Source organism: Callospermophilus lateralis, chromosome 18, assembly GCF_048772815.1.
Source record: "Callospermophilus lateralis isolate mCalLat2 chromosome 18, mCalLat2.hap1, whole genome shotgun sequence".
Classification (NCBI taxonomy): Eukaryota; Metazoa; Chordata; class Mammalia; order Rodentia; family Sciuridae; genus Callospermophilus; species Callospermophilus lateralis.
This window is the reverse complement of record NC_135322.1, coordinates 19,535,267-19,557,036: the sequence shown is the minus strand read 5'-3', so window position 1 is coordinate 19,557,036 and position 21,770 is coordinate 19,535,267. Positions and strand designations below refer to the sequence as shown.

The 21,770-nt window shown below is 39.3% G+C and overlaps 1 protein-coding gene across 1 annotated transcript in view; it reads right to left on the bottom strand.

Moving 5' to 3' along the window:
* Cep89 (centrosomal protein 89) overlaps window positions 1-21,770 on the bottom strand; it is a 64,110-nt gene that overhangs the window by 23,293 nt on the left and 19,047 nt on the right. The window contains exons 5-11 of the mRNA XM_076838046.2: window positions 14,904-15,009; window positions 8,873-8,901; window positions 7,492-7,534; window positions 5,771-5,989; window positions 4,454-4,599; window positions 801-851; window positions 552-635 (exon numbers count right to left, since the gene is read on the bottom strand). Coding sequence (XP_076694161.2) covers window positions 552-635; window positions 801-851; window positions 4,454-4,599; window positions 5,771-5,989; window positions 7,492-7,534; window positions 8,873-8,901; window positions 14,904-15,009 — 678 coding nt within the window. The remainder of the gene's footprint in view (window positions 1-551; window positions 636-800; window positions 852-4,453; window positions 4,600-5,770; window positions 5,990-7,491; window positions 7,535-8,872; window positions 8,902-14,903; window positions 15,010-21,770) is intronic.

Genomic DNA, 21,770 nt, shown 5'->3' with positions numbered 1-21,770 from the left:
TTCCACAAAGCACAAATTAAGAAAACCTCACTTCCTAAGCACTTCAACAGCTTAATTACTTGACTTCCCTGGGGCCAGTTCTTCCTGGAATTAATCAGCATTTAAGTTTGCCTAACATGGCACTGGCCTATTACTTTCCTTTCCTGCCCAGAGGTCTCTTCAAATGGTGGTATTTGCAGCTGCAAAGTCCCAGAAGAGAAGTGTCTCCCTACTGCTGAGTTCTCTGCACCCAAGGTCCTAATCCACGTGGGGTTGCCCAGGCTATAACCATGGTTTCCAGTGCAGCACCTCCTGCCCCTCCATACCTCTCCCCTGTGCCCACCCCCCTGCTCTGCCAATCACTCTCTTCCATCTTCCCTCTCTCTTCCTTGCCTCTCTTTCCCTCCTTCTCCCACTTCCATACTCCTTCCTTTCTTCCTCCTTTCCTTCTTTTAACAAACTGAGGACCTACCACATGTTGGGCATGCTTACTTACCTTCAGAACATTCCTGCAAAATTGGAAACCAGTCTTATTTTTATAAATCAGTCTTTTGAGACATCTGCCAACCTACCTCAAGGGTGGCATTAAGCTCATCCTTCTCTTTCATTCTGTCTTCATAAGCTAGCAACAACGGTGAGAGGCATTTTATATCCAACTGAAGACAACGGAGTAAGAGGTGGTTAATATATTTCTCACATCTAAACACAACTGGCAAAATTTTAAAAAGGCAAGAAGACATACTTATATTGCAATAGATTGTAATAGGTATGCAAATACAGCCCAGAAAATATTGGCCTGAAATTAAATAACTTTCACTTACCAGCCAGGGTGGTATAGGGCCTTTTGATGGGAGGCCTTCAATATGTAAGCTCTAAAAATAAAACAAATATTGAAGACAAAATGAAATATACTTCCTCTGAAATTCCAAGTCTTCGACATTGTTAATTTAGACCAGCATCATTCACCCCTATGTTTGCATGAATGTATATAGGAGAAAAACTTTTCTGAAATGTTTGAGAGTAATGCCCTCTTTTCTCTAAATATTTCAGTGCATATTTCCTAAAACCAAAAACATTCATTTACCTAACCACAGTACTACACTGAAAATCAGAAAATCAACACTGATACAATACTATCTCAAACATAAGTAATTTTTTATTAGGATGCTAGACTTTGTGAATGTTACATGGTGTCTGGATTTTGTTGTCTTTCTTTAATGATTTTTGGTTATTCTCTCTCTCTCTCTTTTTTTTTTTTTTTTTTTTTTTTGAGTGTGCATGTGTTTTTTTGTTTTAAACAAGCACTGATCTTATGGATCAGCTTTTTCCTTTCAGGCTTGTTTTTCATCCTAGTGTGGTGAAAATAATCTGGTGGGTCTGTAATAACCCTTACTGAAAGGCTAGTTTAGCCACACTCCTAAGGCATGGCCCTTCTGGGCTCTGTGCTCAATGTCATAGCATTCAACAAGGTCTCTCCATTATGGCGATCAGAACTCAAAGATCTCCTTGTGCTATGTGAGCTCTGGGAACTATTCAATTCACAGATTCCTGTACTTGTTTTCTGCCAGTCTAACGGGGCTCCATCCTACATGTGTGCATACTAGTATTTAACAAAAGACAAAAGGAATTCCATGCAGATTTATGAATTTCTTTATCTACAAAGCTCCCTCCTTTCTGGTATTCCTGCCCTGAAAATTCTAGTCTCCTCGACTTCCCCAAACTCTGTTTACACAAGAGAGAAAGCCTGGCACAGAAGCAGATATCCCAATAGAGCTATTCCTTACTTAATAAGAAATTTTCCCACTTATTCACCTTAATCATCTATCTCATTACTCATTCATTCCATGAACACTGTGAACTTGTGAAGTCATTATGGACATTACAACATAATCCTAGTTTTCAAGGATTTTATGGTCTAATAACAGAGTTAAGTCTTTTAATACAAATGACTTTTTTATTGTCATTGTGCAGTGTAGCCAGGCACCATCATACACGTGTATAATTCCAGCAACTTGGGAGGCTGAGGCAGGAGAATCACAAGTTTCAGGCTAGCCTGGGCAACTTAGTGAGACCCTATCTCAAAATAAAAAATAAAAAATGGCAGGGGATATAGCTCAGTGGTAGAGCACTCCTGGGTTCAATACCAATACCACAAAAATAGATGGCTAGAATGGTAGGTAGGCAGGTAGGTAGTAGACAGGTAGACAGGTAGATAGGTAGGTAGATAGATAATGGTCTATAGATGTAGCTCAGTGGCAGTCTATTATGATTTAAAGAGAGGTCGTTACTTCTGGCTAGAGTGATCACAAAAACATATGGCATTTGCACAGGGTAGAAAAAGGGTGTACAGGGGAGTCAAGGGAGGGTGGGGGTGTCCAGAGGGTTATCAATGGGCCTGCTTGCCCTGCCTCACCCATAACCCTGAAGAAGGACCCAATCTAGGCAACACAGTTTGGATCATGTGACCCCAAAGCTTTATTTTGTTGTTAAAAGTTAATATTGGGGCTGGGGGTATAACTCAGAGCTACAGTGCTTGCCAGCCTGCATGAGGCCCTGAGTTCAGGCTCCAGCACCAAAACAGAAAAAAAAAAAAATAAAAAATAATTAGTCTCAAGCTAAGTATAATAAGTCAGTCAAAAAAGACCATGCATTGTATGGTTCTATATATATATGATATGTTCAAAATAGGCAAATCCATAGAGATAGAAAGTAAATGTGACCATTAATGGGTATGAAATTTCGTCATGGGATAAAAATATTCTAAAATTGACTGTGGTGATGGTTGCCTAAGTTGGTGGACACAGTAAAACTCATTCAACTGTACATTCCAAGTGGGTGAAACGAATGGCATGTGAATTATACCAGTTGAGCATTCCTAATTGGACAATCCAAACTCCAAAATGCTCCAAAATCTGAACTTATTAAAAAATTCCAATTAGAGAAGCTCAATAGGTAAAGTTTGCGTAAATATTCTAAAATCCCTAAACTTCAAGTGTTGAAAGGCTTCTGGTCTCAAGAATTTCATATAGGGAAGATTTAGCCTGTTGTCTAAGCTATTATTTTTTAAAAATCAAACTTGAGTCCCTCTTCAAAAAGAAACTCAGGGGCTAGGGGTGAAGCTCAGTGGTAGAGCATTTGGCATGCACAGGGTCCTGGGTTCAATCCCTAACACACACACATACCCCTGCCACACACACAAAGAAAAAGAAAAGAAAAAAACTCGGAAACCCACAGGCCTGCTGGGCGAGATGGTGCACACCTGTAATCCCAGCAGCTTGGGAGGCTGAGGCAGGAGGACTGCAAGTTCAAAGCCAGTCTCAGCAACTTAGCAAGGGCCTTAAGCAATTAGCAAGACCCTGTCTCTAAATAAAAAAAAAAAGGGCTGGGATGTGGCTTGGTGGTTAAGTGCCCCTGGGTTCAATATCTGGTACCAAAACAAACAAACAAAAAAACCAAGAACAAACAAACAAAAAAACCAAAACCAAAACTAAAAACAACAGGCCCTAAACTCCCAGAAGCCACATAATAATGCTGTGTGCCTATGGCTTTCTCTTCCTTGACCCCAGCAAGAGCCAATCAATCAGCTGTGCACCTTCCTCCCATTCTCTAAGAGCAGGGGCCAGACCTGCTCTTATCTTAGATACTTCACAACATCTAATATAGTATCTTGCTTAGTAAGAGTCTGTAGAACTGAATTCTGCAACCACTCTTATCAATAAACATCTACTTCCTTTTTTTTCAGTTTGTATATTGGCAAATATCAGCTGTAACAGAAATGAAAATGGAGCAACTGAGATGGGCTTTCAGTCTTTTACTTTATGTACTTCTATACTGTATCAATGTTTCCCCACGGTCTTTATCACCTATATTAAAGAGAAAGAAGAAAGGAAATAGAATGGTCTTAAGAAAGACTGTGCATTGGCATATCTTTTTACCACTGAGCCACATCCCCAGCTCTTTTTATTTTTTATTAATTAATTTATTTTAATTAGGTATATATGACAGCAAAATGCATTTTGCTTCATTGTACACAATTGTAGCACAATTTTTCATTTCTCTGGTTATATATGAGGTAGTTTTGCATCATATGTGCAGTCATACATGTACCTAGGGAAGTGATATCCATCTCATTCCACCATCTGTCCTGCCTCCATACCACCATCCTTCCCCTCCCTCCCCTTTGCTCAATAAAAGTTCCTCCATTTTTCCCATGCCCCCCCCCCCTTATTTTTTATTTTGAGACAGGGTCTTGCTAAGTTGCTTAAGGCCTCGCTAAGTTGCTGAGGCTAGCCTCAAACTTGAGATCCTCCTGCCTCAACCTCCCAAATCACTGGGATTATAGGCATGCACCACTGTGTCAGATTGGATGCATCTTTTTTACATTAAATTATAGTACATAAAACCCCTCAGAATTGGAAATCAATTTAATATTAAAGGCTTAAAAAAGTTTGATTTTTCTAAGTAGAAACATTACCTCTTCCTTGGACAAATGTCGGAATTTTGTTTGATAACGACTCAGCTCTACATTCAAACGATGAACAGTCATTTTCAACCCATGATTTTCATCTACCAGTTCTTGAGCTTGTTTCCTTAGATAAAGTAATTCAGGTGCAGCAACTCCTGAAAAAAAAAAAACAATTTAATATCATGCTATAAATTATACTAAACTTATCAGAATTTTATATAAATTACTATTCATTTGCCTTTTGTTCCCTTTTAAGCTTACAGAGGAAATAAATTATATATGTACATATAGATTTATATAAAATCAATGAAAAGTAGTTACAACACTTTTTAATACTGGATAGTCAATATTGTTCTGGAAATTGTTGCATGTACAATAAGGCAAAATAAAAAAATTTAAGTTGGAAAGAAACAGCCATTTTTCCAGATAATATAAACAGAAAATTTGTTAGAATAACCTTCCCACATAAATGCAATGTCTATTAGAAAACATAATAGAAAATAGATTCCACAAAGTAACATCACAAATGACATAAATATATAATAAACATAAATGGAATTACAAATAACATAAAGATCAAAAATAAATGCTCCTAAGAAATATTCTGTAAAAAGAAAACTTATCGTTTACTTAAGGCCATAATATTATTATTATATGAATAGAAAAATGCAAACAGAAAATATCAGTGAATATTTATATAACCTTAGAAAAACCACTTGACATCTAGGGATTAAGTCATAAAAGGAAATCACCCTCAAGATAAAGTTGAATTATCAAAAACTAAGAAAATAGTACATACATGACAAATGACTTAATATGTAAAGATATCTACAAATAAGAAAAAGAAAACTATTTCAATTTGAAGTCAGCAAATTTCTGAAAGAGAAAAAAAATGGCCTCCAAAGATGTGGGAAAAAAATACACTAAAGGTCATCAATAATAAAAGAAATACAAATTTAAATGATATTTTTTTATTTTTGATTATCTAATTAGCAAGGAAGATATACTCTTCATCACTGATAAGTATGTGGTTAAAAAGGCACTTTTATATGTTGCACATGAAGACAAAAAATGATAAAAATACATGTACATGTAAGATACTGTGCCTAATAAAGCATCAAGTTCCAAAAGTATTGAAATTTCTTGAGCATAACAATGAAAAAAACATATAGCAGATGAAACCAAATTTCAATAAGCATAAAGATAGTAATGAAGGACTATTAAATATGACAACATAAGTTATCCACATAAGTATCAACAAATTTACAACAGGAAACATTAACTGTCAAAATAGAGATTAAAATGAATGAAGTATACTGTCCCAACCTTCCTGACAGGATGCTTTCTCAGCCTCTTTCTGCCTTTCATTGTCTTTTTCCATTCTCTTTAGTTTTAACTGTAATTCTTTCATTGCTTGTTTTATTGCACATAGCTCAACAGTAAGGCTTTGATTTGTATTGTTTAGGTGCAAATTTTCTTCTTTTAATTCCTCAAACTTTTCTTTGGTTATTTCAACACATCTTTGACGCGCTCTGCCAGTTACATCTGAAAAGGTACAGGGAAAAAATACTTTAAAATATTGATATTTGCATTTTCATCAGAAACATCTGTGACTTTATTCCTGAACCATGTGAGTAACTACTTCACCTCAGGCCTGGTGCTATGTCAGGTCCTTGGTCCTGAAAAGGGAATGTCCTATGCAGGAAAAAGCCTGGCAAAGCTGTAGAGGATTAACAGGAAGCAAGGTGACAGAGAAAGGCAGGCCCAGAAGAGGCTGTGAAGTGTATGATTAAGAATACAGGTTTACCTTCAAGGTCACCAGGAGCCAAAAATGTTGTAAGGAAGAAGTGGGAAAAGGAAGAGGCTCTGCTCTCAAAGGAATCCCTGAGGCCAGCATAGAAGATCAGAATGGGCCCAGCCCAGAGCCCTGAGGGGCGGCCCAGAGCTGGGGCTTGGGGAAGAGACAAGTGAAAGTAGGCTTCAGAGGCTAAAACTTGACACAGCTCAATGGCTGACTAGGTGTGGGCAGTGGAGGGGGTGGAAAATCAAGGGTAAACATATTAAATAAAAGCCATGGAAGCTATTGTTTTGGAATAAGGTGCTGTGCGAGGCCCCAACAAACCAGACTAAAAATTACAATGGAGTCACTCATATTGAAGCCCCAAGTCATTGAACTGGTTTTTCAACTAAGTTACCTAGGGCTGTGGATGTGGCTCAACGGTAGAGCACTCGCCTCGCATGCGTAAAGCTCTGGGGTTCCATCCCCAGAAACATCAAAAAACAAACAAAAAATCAACTAAGTTATCTAACCTCAGGACAGAGAAACTACAACCAAATTGCTCAAACTTTTGGTCATTTTCCTGTTGCTCTGTCTCCCAGTACCCATGTTACAAAGAAAGTAACTTTGAAGTGACTAATCCATTTCTCCTTGTTCCTGCTTTCTTCGGCCCTCCTGGGTCTAGAAAGCCAACCTCTCCTGCTCAGCTCATTGGAAAGCTCATTCTGTCTCGGCAGTAAATGCGGCCTGAGGCTGAACTGTGAAGGATTCTGATTAATAACAAATTCAAAGGCTGAACAGCAAGGTTCTTAGAATGGGGAATGGGCCTGTGAAGCTAAAAACACCGCAACAGGGCAGGGGAAAACACAGTCAGATATGAAGGACAGATTAAAATAGGGTTTTCAGATTAGTGATGTGAGACATAACCACCCCAAATTACAAAATCCACTTTGAAAGCTACTAAAAACTCCCCAAACTGTACAGGGGGTATATCCCACAAAACATCAATCCCTGAGCACAGCACCCATTTACATATCCAGACCTCAGCACATCCCACGTGGACATACACCCACCACCCAGTATTTGGACCTTTTTGAAGACAAAGGCAGAGTTCAACAGTTAAACACCTCTTCTCAAGTCCAATAACATTGGGCAGAAACAAAGAGCCTTTATAAGAAAATGAAGGTGAATTTTATGTTCAGACGAGACTATTCTGGGTATTCTCTAAAACTAAGTTTTTCAATCATAATGAACAACAAAAGGCAAATACCTGGGGAAGGAGGAGGTTTTTCACATAATGGTGTTTTTTCATCCTAAGGAGGAAAAACAGGAGAATGTGAGTGCAGAGTCCCAGCACCTCCTAAAAGTGGACTACGCTGGGTATGGCGGTGCACACCTGTAATCCCAGCAACTGGGGATGCTGAGGCAGGAGGACTGCAAGTTTGAGGGCAACCTTAGCAACTTAGCGAGACCCTGTCTCAAAATGAAATAAAAAGGGTTGGGGATGTGGCTCAGAGGTTAAGCACCCCTGGGTTCAATCCTTGATACCAAACCAAACAAAATAAAACAAACAAAAAAAACCCTTTAATTGTCACTATTTCTTGTAACTAAACCTTAAACCTTAAGGGGTGTTTCCTCCTGGTAGGATCTCTAAGGCAGAGAAGCAAGTCCTGTCTGAACTCTCTTCTGTCTTGCCTGTGAATTCAGTGACTGTTTTTTCTATGTTGGTCCCATGAATTATAGGACATCAGTTCAGAACCTTTCTTTCTTTCTTTTTTTTTTTTTTTTTTGGAAGGGGGTACTGGGGATTGAACTCAGGGGCACTTACACAGAGCCACGTACCAAGTCCCTTTTTATTTATATATTTTTTTGGTACCAGTGATTTAATCCAGGGGCATTTAATCACTGAGCCACATAACCAGTCCTTTTTTGTATTTTATTTAGAGACAGGGTCTTACTGAATTGCTTAGGGACTTACTAAACTGCTGAGGCTGGCTTTGAACTTTCGGGATGGCTTTGAATGCCTGCCTCAGCCTCCCAAGCCACTGGGATTACAGGTGTGCACCACTACGCCAGGCTAGTTTGTGAAATGGCTATAAATGCTACACAGAAATATAAAAACAGAACCTTTTCTCACTAGAAATGAAAAAAGAACCCTATTAATTGGAGCAAAGCATGTTTTCAAATGCTGAGAAAAGAATATAATACATTCTTGCTTCTCAATCCAAATCTTAGAGGAAAAAGAAGGCTTTAAAATTCTGTTAAATTTCTCCATTGTGTATCAGTGTGATATTAAGTTTCTAATTTCTGCTGAAAAAGTAGATAAGGTTATTAATTAACTCTACTGAGAAATGTTTAATTTTTAAATTCCTATGACATCGCACAACTGAAAACTTAAGCAAGAACTACTTTCATGTTGGCAATTAAGGTTTCTATTATTCTACAAATTGTGCAATTTCTAACCTTTCAATACACATTATTTTCATTACCAAACTATGGAAAACATGAAATTCCTCCATATTTTAAATGTACTTAAGAAACATTCAATAGGAAAAAAAATCTGATGGGAAGATTTTTTTCCCAAGAGTATTTAAAAGTTATAGTATAAATTCTATTTATTGAGAATATGAATTTTAAAAAAATAAGCTTACCTTTAAATTCAGAACAGACTGTTTACTATCTGATAAAAAAAAGAAAAAAATTAAGGTAGATCAAAGATTTGACAACTTAGAAGAGTATAATCATAAAAATTTGTCTCCTGCAGATGAGCTGAACAAAGCCCCTGGCAGAGACAGATTTGGCAAGGCCACTGGCAGTTAGGTCCCTAGGCAGGGCAGGGAGCCTGACTTTTATTCACTCATCTCTCTATCAGGCTCATTCCTGAGCCCTTGTGGTAGCTCACATAATTGCAGAACAGAGGCCAAATCTCTCAATGTCCCAAGCTGGGCTCCTCAAATTCCTTCTGCTGTTCTCCAAGTGGACCATGTAGAACAAGGCTTGACTTCTCTCTGCCTACCCAGCCAACTAGCATTGGATTGGATCAGAAAAATAGTTGCTCCTTGACGTGAACTGCCTCAGTGATACATACGAAAACAAATCCTGCCTGAGTCCTCATCTTCCACACATCAGTCATTCGGGTACCCCAGGAAGAGGGTGAGTTTGCCTGTATACTTGCTAGAGTTATAAGCTGGACACCTGGTTGCTTAGAACTTTCTACTATGGGTTTGCAGAGTATAAATAACTGGCTAAAAATGAACAGAAACAAACTTGCAAAAAAAATAGAAAAAAAAAAAACCCACAGAATTCAGAAAGCTGACAAACATTCTTAAAGATGAATGCAAGATTCTAAATCTACTTCCTGGCTCATCTGAATTATCAACTTATCTGTAAAAACCTTATTATATTGGGGCTGGAGTTGTGGCTCAGAGGTAGAGCACTTGCCAGGCATGTGTGAGGCGCTGGGTTTGAATCTCAGCACCGCATATAAATAAATAAATGAAATAAAAGATCCATTTAGAACTAAAAAATATTTTTTTAAAAAAACTTATTATTTGGTACCATAAATTGAACCTGAACAAAATGGCACTTAACCACTGAGCCATATCCCCAGTTCCTTTTATTTTTTTATTTTGAGGGTCTCATTGCCTTGCTTAGTTGCTGAGGCTGGCCTCAAACTTGCAATCCTCCTGCTTCAGCCTCCCAAACTGCTGGGATTATAAGTATGCACACCACACTTGGCTGATGAACATATTTTAACCAAAAAGTCATCCTTAAGTATGGTTTCTAATCAAACTGCTTTTATTGAAGTGTTATGGGGCAGCCTTTGTGAAATGGCTATAAATGCCAATGGCTATAAATCTCCATTCATCACCTGGAGATCCCCAGCCTGTCCTTGAGTCCTCCTCTCTGGCAACCTTCTCTAACTGTCAGCTATGTTAACCACACCCCTGTTCTCAGTGCCTTCCGCTATTCCCCTCAGCACCTTAGACCTCAGTCTACCATCTATATGCCCTTTTCCACAACTAGAATGTGAGGGGAAGGACAAGTGGCTCTGTCTTCTCTGTCATATGAATACATTTCTTTTCTTTTTTTTTTTTAAGAGAGAGAGAGAGAGAGAGAGAGAGAGAGAGAGAGAGAATTTTAACATTTATTTTTTAGTTTTCGGCGGACACAACATCTTTGTTTGTATGTGGTGCTGAGGATCGAACCCGGGCCGCACGCATGCCAGGCGAGCGCGCAACCGCTTGAGCCACATCCCCAGCCTGACATAAATACATTTCTGATGAGGAAAATATTTAAAGTGACACAAGAAAAATATCTCCTTTTTGTTTTGTTTCAGAGCTGGGTATGGAACCCAGGACTTCATGCATGCTAGGCAAATGTTACACCCTCAGTCAAATTTACATTTTTAATAACATTTTTAATCTTAATTTGGTATCCTACGATGCCACAGTATGATGCACTCATATTTAATAAAGTCTTCTGTATCCCCCTTGAATTCTTCACAAAATAGCCAGGTGCAGTGGCACACACCTGATATCTCAGCAACTTGAAGACAAGACAGGAGGATCACAAGTTCAAGGGCAGCCAGGGCAACTTAATAAGACTGTCTCAAAATTTAAAAGGGCAGAGGGTGGTGGTACTGGGAATGTATCTGTGTGACAGAGAGCCACCGGGTTCAATCCCCAGTCCCCCCTCCCACTCACAATATCCACATAATAAAGTTGAGGAATTAAATGAGGAATGGTAAAATGCTGACAGTTTGTAGAAAGTGGGTGATGGGGTGGTGGGAGTTCACTTTATATTCTACTTTTGTACATGTTCAAAATTATCATAATAAAAGATTTTAAAAAGCAAGTCACCTATTTCTCCAAAGAAAATAATGATCTCTATTTCATCTTGGTCATAAACTTTTCAGAAAAAGAATCTAATGACGATTAAATTCACAATTGACATCACCCCAGGTTCACTCTGGTATTTAATGTATGTGTGCTTCACTTGGTTCTCTGTATATATTTTATTTCCTATTTTCTTACTTAACATTTCTCAGAAACATTTCTCAAAAAGATTTCCAATCTTTGCCCTTCTCATTTTTCTTATCTGTATGGGCAAGGGGTAGAGACAATTAAAATAACAAGAACTTTTATATTGGGCATCCCACTATATCTAAGATGTCATACTGGATACTACCCCAATCTTTCTAGAAAGTTCATACTACATGAATACATTCTTGCTGTCAAGAAATTCTGATACAGAAAAGTCAAAACTCTTCTATGACTATAATCTCCTGAGTCTTCTCCTTCCTAGACTTAATCATAGTTATCAGCTAAGCATATGTTCTTTCCAACCTATGTGAATGTAGAAATGTCAGGCGCACAACCCACCTGCTACCCCCTTTTACACATCTACACCTAAGGGACACCTAAGATGGTGGGAGGGCAAATGCCATGTACAAAGTTCCAATGCAGAAGGGACATCATGAAGCTGAGGAAACAAATGAACACCAGAGTGCCAGGTGAACCATGGAAAAGATCTAAGTCAAAAGGGTGTGGGATGCATGAGGCCATTACTAGGTTCATGTTTTGAGAAGACTGCGCTGGCTGCTACAGTGGTGCCAAAACATGGTGGAAACTCCATAGGTACACATGTATCTGCTGCCTGAGTGGACAAACCAGCAGAATCAAATTGTAGCAATGGTGACATGAAGCAGGGAGAAGAACCCAGCACAAATAGCATTTGAAGCAGGGAAGGAGGGTGCAAGAGCTTAGAAGCGTGGAGAAAAGGGCCTAGAGTAAGATTGGAGAATGTCGACATCTAAGGGGCAGGAAAGAAAGGTGAGCCTGCAAAGGGATCCCCCCCCCAGGAAGCAGACACAAGGAAGGTGAGATGTTACTGAGGCCAGGGAGATGTGTATTTGAAGACAGTACAAGGAACCACATGGAATGCTCCTAAGAAGTCACGTCAGATGTTGAGCACAGTGGCACAGAAAGCTGAGGCAGGGGGATAGCAGGTTCAAAGCCAGCCTCAACAAAAGAGAGGCACTAAGCAACTCAGTGAGACCCTGTCTCTAAATAAAATACAAAATAGGGCTGGGGAGGTGGCTCAGTGGTCCAGTGTTCCTGAGTTCAATCCCCAGTATTAAAAACAAAAACAAAAACACATAAGATCAATCTAGAAAATCATCTGTTACATTTAACAACATGGAGGTCTCTGGCTTGGTGGAGTAATGAAGGGAGAAGCCAACTGGGGTGGCTTGTCAGATGAGGAGAGGTAGATATGTGGAGAGAGGTATCATCCGACAATTCGGATGTTAAAGAGGAGAAAGAGAAAGCACCAGCAGGAGGGGATTATGGAGGCCAAAGAGAGAGTCCACAAAGAACCTAGGAATGACATCCACGGGCAAGGCTTTGGCAGCTCTGACCAAGGGACCTGATGCCTTGACCAAAGGACTTCAGTCTCTGGTCTTCCCCACAGGAGTCTCCCTAGAGTGAGAGTAAGTCACCAGACTAGCAAAGCTTTAAACAATACTCATCATTATAATGGAAGGTACAGGGCTTTACACATGAGTGATTTATCTTCATAGTAATATATGAGAAACACTCTCAGACTGAGTAGAAGAGGGGTTAGGTAATTGATAAGCCTCTTGTCACCTGGACATAACAGTCAAGGATCAAACCATGCGGCTGGGAGGAGTAGCTCAGTGGTAGAGTGCATGTGTGAACCCTGGGTTCAATCCCTAGAAACCCCCAAAAAACTCCAAAAAACAAAACAAACAACAACAAAGAACTAAATGAATAAAAGTCAGAGTTCCTAATCTGCTGTCCACAGATCACTCACCTCATCCTCCCCAAGTTGTTTATTGAATATAGACCTCTGGGCCTGATCCAGAGCCACTGAATTAGAATTTAGGGTGTGGGGCTTTTCTACAAGTGTCCAAGGTGCATTATGCCCAACAGAACCAAGAACCTCTGCAGGAGCCCCAGTCCCTCTTGACCAGCATCTGTCCTCTAAATTCATGTTTTCAAAGGTGTGGGTTATCACGCCTCTTAACTCCAAATCCACCTTCACTGTAATATCCCCACCTTGTAGCTGGTTCCGTGCTAAACTCCATCAGTGGAGGGCGCTGGATTTTTTAATTTATTCTAATTAGTTATACATCAAAGTGGAATGCATTTCTTTTCTTTTTTCTTTTTTTCTTTTTTTTGGTGGCCAGCAAACTGCAGCACACTCTATGAGTGGTTCTATCTCAGAGAGTAGTATCTTAAGAAGAAGTTTTCTGCCAGCAGGCCACAGACATGTATGTCCTCTTCAACAAGGCCTAGCTCTGAGTGAGGCTTCTTCCTCAGATGCTCTGCATCAACCCTAGAGAGAGTGGCTGCTCCCTCTATTTGTTAATCTTGCATTCTGGAGCATTCTCTTTTGCCCTTAGTAGGCAATCCTATTAATCATTCTTTAATCTTTCCCTCCCTGTTGAAATCATTGTGTGGAGAATGGGAAGTTATACTCCACATATGTCAAATATGTGTCAAATAATATGTCAAAATACATTCTATGTATGTTCAATGCATCCTCTATGTATAACTAAAAATAATTTTAAAAAGGAAAAAAAAGAAATTGCTGTGTGAGTTCTGTCTCCTGATTGGATCCTGACTGATGTGATGCAGGGAGGAAAGAACCACACGCATGTGCATAGGAAGATACTCAGGGTGTGCTGTGAGATAAACAAAGGCAGGTGACAAAATGGTGTGTATTTCATATACATCTGCGCACTAAAGTGTTGAAAATAATTACCTAGAGGGGGACAATTATGTATGATTACTTTACACATTTCTGTATTTTAGGTTTGTTTTTTATTTTACAGTGAGAAAATATTACTTCTATTGACAACAACAACAAAAAGACATACCTTTTACCTGAATAATTTTTATGAATTAATTAACTGGAGGTGCTGGAAGTTGAACCCAGTGTCTCATGCACTCTACCACTGAGCTATGCCCTCAGCCAAACTTACTAATATTCATATTTTAAAATATGCCAACTAACCAACAGGAGTTTTGGCCCAGGTATTACTAGGCTGGCTTCTATTTTCCAACTAGGTACCCAATTTATTTAAAAGTGTCTCAGAGCCCAAGCAATTCCACTTGATAAAGCAGTTACTGGTTGCCCACTGTATACCAGGTTCTTTCTCACTTCCACCTCTTAGGGAACAATACCCTTAACTTTGCTATAAGCACTGAGTTTTCTCACTGCGTCAATCAATCAATAAGTAAATAAACAAAGTAGATGCACAGTTCCAGAATTGTATCAGAAACACATTCACACACTTATGTGTCCAACAAACCTTCACTGATGGCCTACTGCAGCCAGGTCCTACTGCAGACCTGGGGCTAGTGTGGAGAACTGGACAGGTGGTCCCACCTGTTCACTGCAGGGAGCAAAGAGGAGCATGGGGGATGTCACAGTATGAACTGAAACTCTGCCCACAGAACAGACAACAGGGGCTCCAAAGAAAGTACCTAACATCCAGGCAATAGGCTGTGGAATAACCTACGTACAGTAAAAATAAATAAAAAATATATTCCTAGTTGAAAAAGACCATGGCCCACAGAACGAAAATGCAATGGCACCAATACTGGTGGTCAACATTTATTATCAAAGTGCTTGTTTATTTATTTACTTTACCTTTTTGTTGTATATGCTGTGGTGTAAGAGGTAAGGAACCTGGAAGTCCATCTTGCTCAGAAATATTGTCATCATCTTCACTGCCCACTTTGTGTGACCATGGTACCTTTTTGTTACAAAAGACATAGGAACAAACATGTAGTAAGTGTTGCCTGTATAAAATGTCCTCTTAACAGACTGAAATGCCTGATTTCATACCTTCCCCACTGCTGCCCTCTTCCTTGAGCAACTAAGCTACTTTTCTTAGTGGGACCAAAAGGGTTACACCTGGTGGGGCTGGATGGGACCTCCAAGCCCTCATGAAAAATCTGGGTAGCAAAGACAATGCCATCCAAATGATGCTCAGGCCATGAGGAGCTTCACAGCCCACCCATGCTGCCTGAGGGCACCTTCCCTTCCTCCTTCCTGCCACGGAACAATGCAGAAAAGGGATTGTGTCTGGCCTGCTCTGCACAGCACCCAATACCACCCTACCCCATACTGACACTTCCATTGGCAGGGCTCTAGGGGATATGGACAAAGGCCATCCAAGAGGAAATGCAGGGAAGCACATCCCATAGGGTAAACTATGACCAGCACTCTCAAGTCTGCTCCTGATTCTACAGTAAAATCTTGCCTGTGATTAGCTTGGCTTAGTGGTGCTGTGCTAAAGGCATAAGCAGATAACCCTGAGGCTGGCAGGGAGGTGGTGGCAACCTCCAGCAAGGTGCCCCTAAGAGGGGGCATTTCAGAACCAAGAGCCAAAGCGACTAGGTCCACAGGCTCTGTGGACATGGCTCCAAGGTGAACAGCTCAGGGGGAAGGGCAGACAGGTCTCCCAATCTACTCATCATTTGTAGGAAGAAAAAAGAAATGGCCTCTTAGTTTTTATCCCCCAATAATAAACTGTCTTGTTCACCCCATCAAGGATATATTGTCACCCACTTAATTATTAAGGAAATATGAAATTATAAGAGCACTCAAAGAGCATCATAAAGCTAGTCTACCAGCTAAACTGGCAGTATGATTTTGTACTATGGCTAATCAAACATGCGTCTATGATCATGCATATACCACTTGCTCAATGTGTATCCACCAGAAGAATAGACAGGGATATACATCAAAGGACACATCGACAATGTTCATAACAGCACTACTTCTAAGAGCCAAAGCTGGAAACAACCAAGTATCATCATCTGAATAAGTAATTGAATGGGATGTACAATGGGATATTAGACAACAATAAGAATGAGCCATCTACAGTGACACACAATAATTGAAGACTCTCCAAGACAAAGAATACAAACTACATGGTTAAATTTATGTAACATACAAAACAGGCTAAATTAAGCTTAATTTTTTTTGGTGCCAGGGATTGAGTCCAGTGCCTTGTGCATGTAAAGCATGTATTGTGCCACTGAGCTACATCCCCAGGCTTAACTCAGATTATTTTTAAAGATCTATTCTAATCTTGGAGTCAAGACAATAAAAAACTCTGGAGGAGGTGAGGATTGAGAAGGGAGATTTCTGGAATATTAGGTATGTTATTTCTAATTGTGTGCATATGTGTGTGCTTCTAGGATTGAACCCAGGGTCTCACTAGGTTGATGCTCAATCACTGAGCTATATCTCCAGCCATCCTCTTTTTTGTTTTTGCCATACTAGGAATTGAACCCAGGGGCACTCTACCACTGAGCTATAGCCCTAGCTGTTTCTATTTTTTATTTTGAATAGGGTCTCCAGTCCCTTCTTGATTAAAAAAAAAAAAAAAAAAAAAAAAAAAATCTTCATAGTGGCTACTTTATGAAATGTAGTGAGTTGAACAAGTATGATTTATGCACTTTTGTGCATTTTTTAAAGTTGTAGATGGACACAACATCTTTTTTTTATTTATTTGCTTATTTAATGTGGTGCCAAGGATCAAACCAGGGCCTCATATATGTGCGAGGCAAGTGCTCAACTACTAAGCTACAACTCCAGCCCCTTTGTGCATATTTAATATAACAATAAATTCTTATTAAAAGTATACCTTCATGAAGAATCAAACATATTCTAACAGGATTAACTTAAAACTTAAAAAAATTTCCCAATACTTCTGACTGTGAAAATTCCCTCTGGTAACTAAAACAAAACTTGCTTGGGTATTGAAGAAAAGGAAGCAACCAGCAGGCCCAGCTCTGTCCAGTGCTCACTCAAACAGCAAAGAATGCCCTCCCTCCTCTGCCTGCAGCCCTTGTCCTGTGCTTCTTCATCCCAGGCACAATGGTGCACACCTGCAACCCCATTTACTCAAGAGGCTGTGGCAGGAGAACCATGAGTTCCAGGCCAGCCTGGGCAACTTAGTGAGAGGCTGGGTTTTACTGTTTCCAGTGTGACTTTTACCCCTGTATTGGCTACAGTTTCCCTTTTGTTTTGTTTTGTGTTTTTTGCTAATTTACTCTTCATATCTTTCTCTTTCTGTGTCTCTTTAATGTCAGTCCTAGCTGTTTTTAATTCCTTTTCAGAGTATGTAGGCTAGATAGATGCTGAACATAAAGATGGGCTCTGCACAAGTGTTTCCTTTTAGAATCTCCTCTCTGTTCTCTGCTCTTTGGGAATGACTATATTTCCTCTGGGCCTCTCTACAACCTTGACCTCACTGCGCCCTTCAGGATCTCTATGGACCTTTGTAACTATGACATTGATATTCTGGAGTATTTGCATCCTGCCTGAGGTCTGTGGTGTTTTACAAATTACCAAATTGTTTCAGCTTTCAGCTGCTTATGAAGGCTGGCACGAGAGTCCCTTAGCCTCCTTGTGGTCACTAGTGGTACAGGAGGTCCTGGTCTAACGCAGAAAAGAAGAAGGGAAGGGGGAGGGTCCCTTTTCAGCAGGCTGCTCTGTTTTTATTTTTCTATTTAGTGTATATATGGATATATTTGAATTTAAGCTTGTCGCCTTATTTTCCTATGTGTTTATATTTTTCCTTTTCTCTCTATTCTTCTTTTGGATTGACATCATCTTCAATTGTCCTATTTCTTTCCCTCTTTTCCTTTTGAAATTATATTCTGATTTCATTCTAGTAGTTATCCTAGCAATTATAGCATGTATATCTTTTACTTTTTTTTTTTTTTTTTTTTTTTTTGTGGTGCTAATGATTAAAACCAGGGCTTCACCATGCCAGGCAAGTGCTCTACCTCTGAACCTCAGCCCTATGCTTCACATTATTATTATTATTATTATTGGTAAAAGGGATTGAACTGGGGGACACTCGACCACTGAGCCACATCCCCAGCCCTATTTTGTATTTTATTTAGAGACAGGGTCTCACTGAGTTGCTTAGCACCTTGCTTTTGCTGAGGCTGGCTTTGAACTCGGGATCCTCCTGCCTCAGCTTTCCAAGTCACTGGGATTATAATCCTATAATGCCTATAATCCCACCATGCCTGGTTCACTCTTTTATTTTGATATTTGGGATTGAACCTCATTTCTTTACCACTAAGCTACATCCTCACAGTACTAAGGGAGTGACTCAAAGAATATATAAAATAAAACCTAGCAGTGGCATTGTGGCAATTACCTGTAATCCCATCTACTTAGAAGGTAGAGGCAGGAGGATCTCAACTTTGAGGCCAGACTTAGCAATTTAGCAAAACCCTGTCTCAAATTGAAAAGGACTGGGAACATAGATCAGTGGTAAGGTGCCCTTGGGTTCAATCCCCAGTACTAGAAATAATAAAGAAGTGGGGCTGAGGATATGGCTCAGTAGTAGAACAATTACCAAGTATGTGCAAGGCCCTGGTTTTACTCCCCAGAACTTAAAAAAAAAAAAAAAAAAAAAAAAAAAAAAAAAAGCACCAGACATGGTAGTGCTCACCTGTAATCCTAGCTACTCAGGAGGATAAGGCAGGAGGATCACAATTTCAAGGCCAGCCCAGGCACCTAAGTGAGACCCTGCTCAAAATAAAATAAAAAGGGCTGGGGATGTAGTTTAGTGGTAGAGCACTTGCCTAGCATGTGTGAGGTTTGGGGTTCAATCCCCAGTATGGGAAAAAAAAAAAAAATTACACAAAGTGTTGCTGAAAGGGAAAAAAATGGAGAAGAGAGGGTGCTATAGTTTAGATGTTGGATGATCCACAAAGGTCCATTAGTGAAATGTTTCATTTCCAAGGTGGAGCCATTGGGATACAGTGGAATATTTAGGAGAGATCTCTTTTTGGGGTGTGTCCCCTAAAGGGATCATGAGACCCTGGCCCTGACCTCTTTTGCTCTGTAGCAATGAGATGAGCAGGTTGCTCCACCACATTCCATCATTGCTATCCAGCATGCCCACCAGAGGCCCAAGGCCATGGGTCTGCCCAATCTTGAACTAAAACTAGAACATAAAACAAACCTTTTCCTTTTATAAGTTAATAATCTCAGATATTTTGTTGTCGTGGTGGAAAGCTCACCGACATAAGGAACAAGAATAAGTGATATAGAAGACAAATTAAGAAGATCCAACAAATGTATAACTAGCATTTCCAAAGAAGAAAAGAATGAGTAGATAATTCAAAAATAAAATAGAGGAAGAAATTTTCGGAAAATGAGAGTTATGTGTGCAGAATTAAATTATATACTAAATTTCAAGAAAGAAGGAAAAAATAAATACCATGATTATTTCTGCTGAAGTTACTAAAGGATAAAGAATGATCCTACTACAAAGGTTATCAGACAGACAGAAAAATTGTTACCTCAAAGGGAAACATTTTTCTGGCTGTAACTCCTTCTCAGCCTTTCACTGTTATTCCTTCAGCAGCTTTCCCAGAAAAGGAGAGGTCCTCTGCTATGTTTTCACTCTGACCAAATGGAATACTGTGACTATGGATTCTGTTGGGGCTCTCTGGCACCTACCAAGATGCCTGCTACTCATTAGATGTTCAATAAACATATGTTGAATTTTTCAACTACCCAAAGACCATTTCCTCCCTAACACAACCCATTATTGGTTGAATAAACTAAGATGCAGAGAGATGATCTGGCTTACCTAAGCCATACGACTGTGAGGCAGAGAAGCTGGGACTTGCTGTGCCCACTGGGCTCTACATTCCCCTGAACTGACCACAAATTAATGCACCACTTTCCCTTTAGTCTTACTGTTGGGTAGCACTGACAAGAAAACTGTAGAGAATGAGACTTTCCATTGTTAGGCCACTTCTGAGAAGGTGCACAATTCACATGAAGATGTTGGCCCAAACTATCCTAAAACACAGAGAGGCATGAGGTACACTCTTAGATCCAAATTGCCTGATTAGGGGTTGATCTATTTCCTTATCTTAATAGTTTTGAGGGCTGGGGATGTGGCTCAAGCGGTAGCGCGCTTGCCTGGCATGCATGCGGCCCGGGTTCGATCCTCAGCACCACATACAAACAAAGATGTTGTGTCCGCCGAGAACTAAAAAATAAATATTAAAATTCTCTCTCTCAAAAAAAATAGTTTTGAAAAAAAAATAGTTTTGACAATTGTTTGCTTTAAAGGAAGTATGAATAACATCATAAAAACCACCTACTTTATCACTAGATGCTACTAACCTTAAAGATGATATTGCCTATAAGGGCAAATTTATAAAACTGTCTTCTATATATTTACTATAGATTTTCTGAAACCTGGGATAAACAATTACAGGCAATATCATCTTTAAGGTTAGTAGCATCTAGTGATAAAGTAAGTGGTTTATATGCTCTACATGTTTATTTTTCAAGGGTGTGTGTGTGTGTGTGTGTATACTATATAGTGATACATATATACAGTGTATAAATTTATATATGCATAAATTTGTGTATAAATAATAATGCATACATACATGTATACATGTATACATAGCATATAAATATACTATATAGTGATATATATAGTGAATGTGTGTATGTATGTGTGTGTGTGTGTGTATGTAGTATGTGGGATTATTTGTTTGTTTATTTTTGTGTTGCTAGGGCTGGGACCCAGGCCATCACACATGCTTAAGAATATATTCTAGGGCTGGAGTCGTGGCTTGTCTGGATGTGTGAGGGCCTTGGTTCAATACTCAGCACCACATACAAATAAAGATCTATTGACAACTTAAAAAAAAAAAAAAAGAAGTATACACTCTACCACTGAGCTACATCCCCAACCCAAGGGAATACATTTTAATCATATTATAAATTTAGAAATACTTGGTCAATTCCAAAAAGAAGTTTTATGTTGTGGAATTAGTTCTGATAAGTATGAGGGCTATAAATAAAAAACTTTCTTTTTTTAAGAATTTTTTTCACAATGCATTTATTTTATTTTTTTCTGTGGTGCTGAGGATCAAACTCCAGCCCCTATAAATTAAAATTTGAACTGTAAACAGGGGAGACTGGTCACCCTGTGCCTCTGCCAAAGGTGAGTTGGGTGATCATGGGCAAATCATTTATTCTATTTCTTTACATACTTAACTCAGGATGGGAAATAAATGACACATGTAAAAAGAAACAAACAAAGATAGTAAATGTAAACTGTCTTGCATATATCAAAAGCTCAGGAAAGGTCAACATAACCTCTCCCCCCCTCACCTTCCTCATGAAAAAAACTAACGTATCTGTGGCAAATTGAAATCCCTTTTCGGTTTAAGGCACCTTTCATTGCTGCTGTGCAGATTACGATGAGACCTTTCGATGGACATCACTTATTCAAACTCTAGTTCCTATGTTGTACAGGGAAGAGACTTCCTGTTGGCTGGGATGTATAGGAACATGGAGACTGGCATACACACACTGCTGATAGGAAGGTAAAATAGAGAAGCTGCTTTTAGGACAATTTGGCAATATCTAACTTGGCAATATCTAATTGATGCAGCAGACACAGGTACACATATCAGATATGTGCATGGAAACAACCTAAGTGTT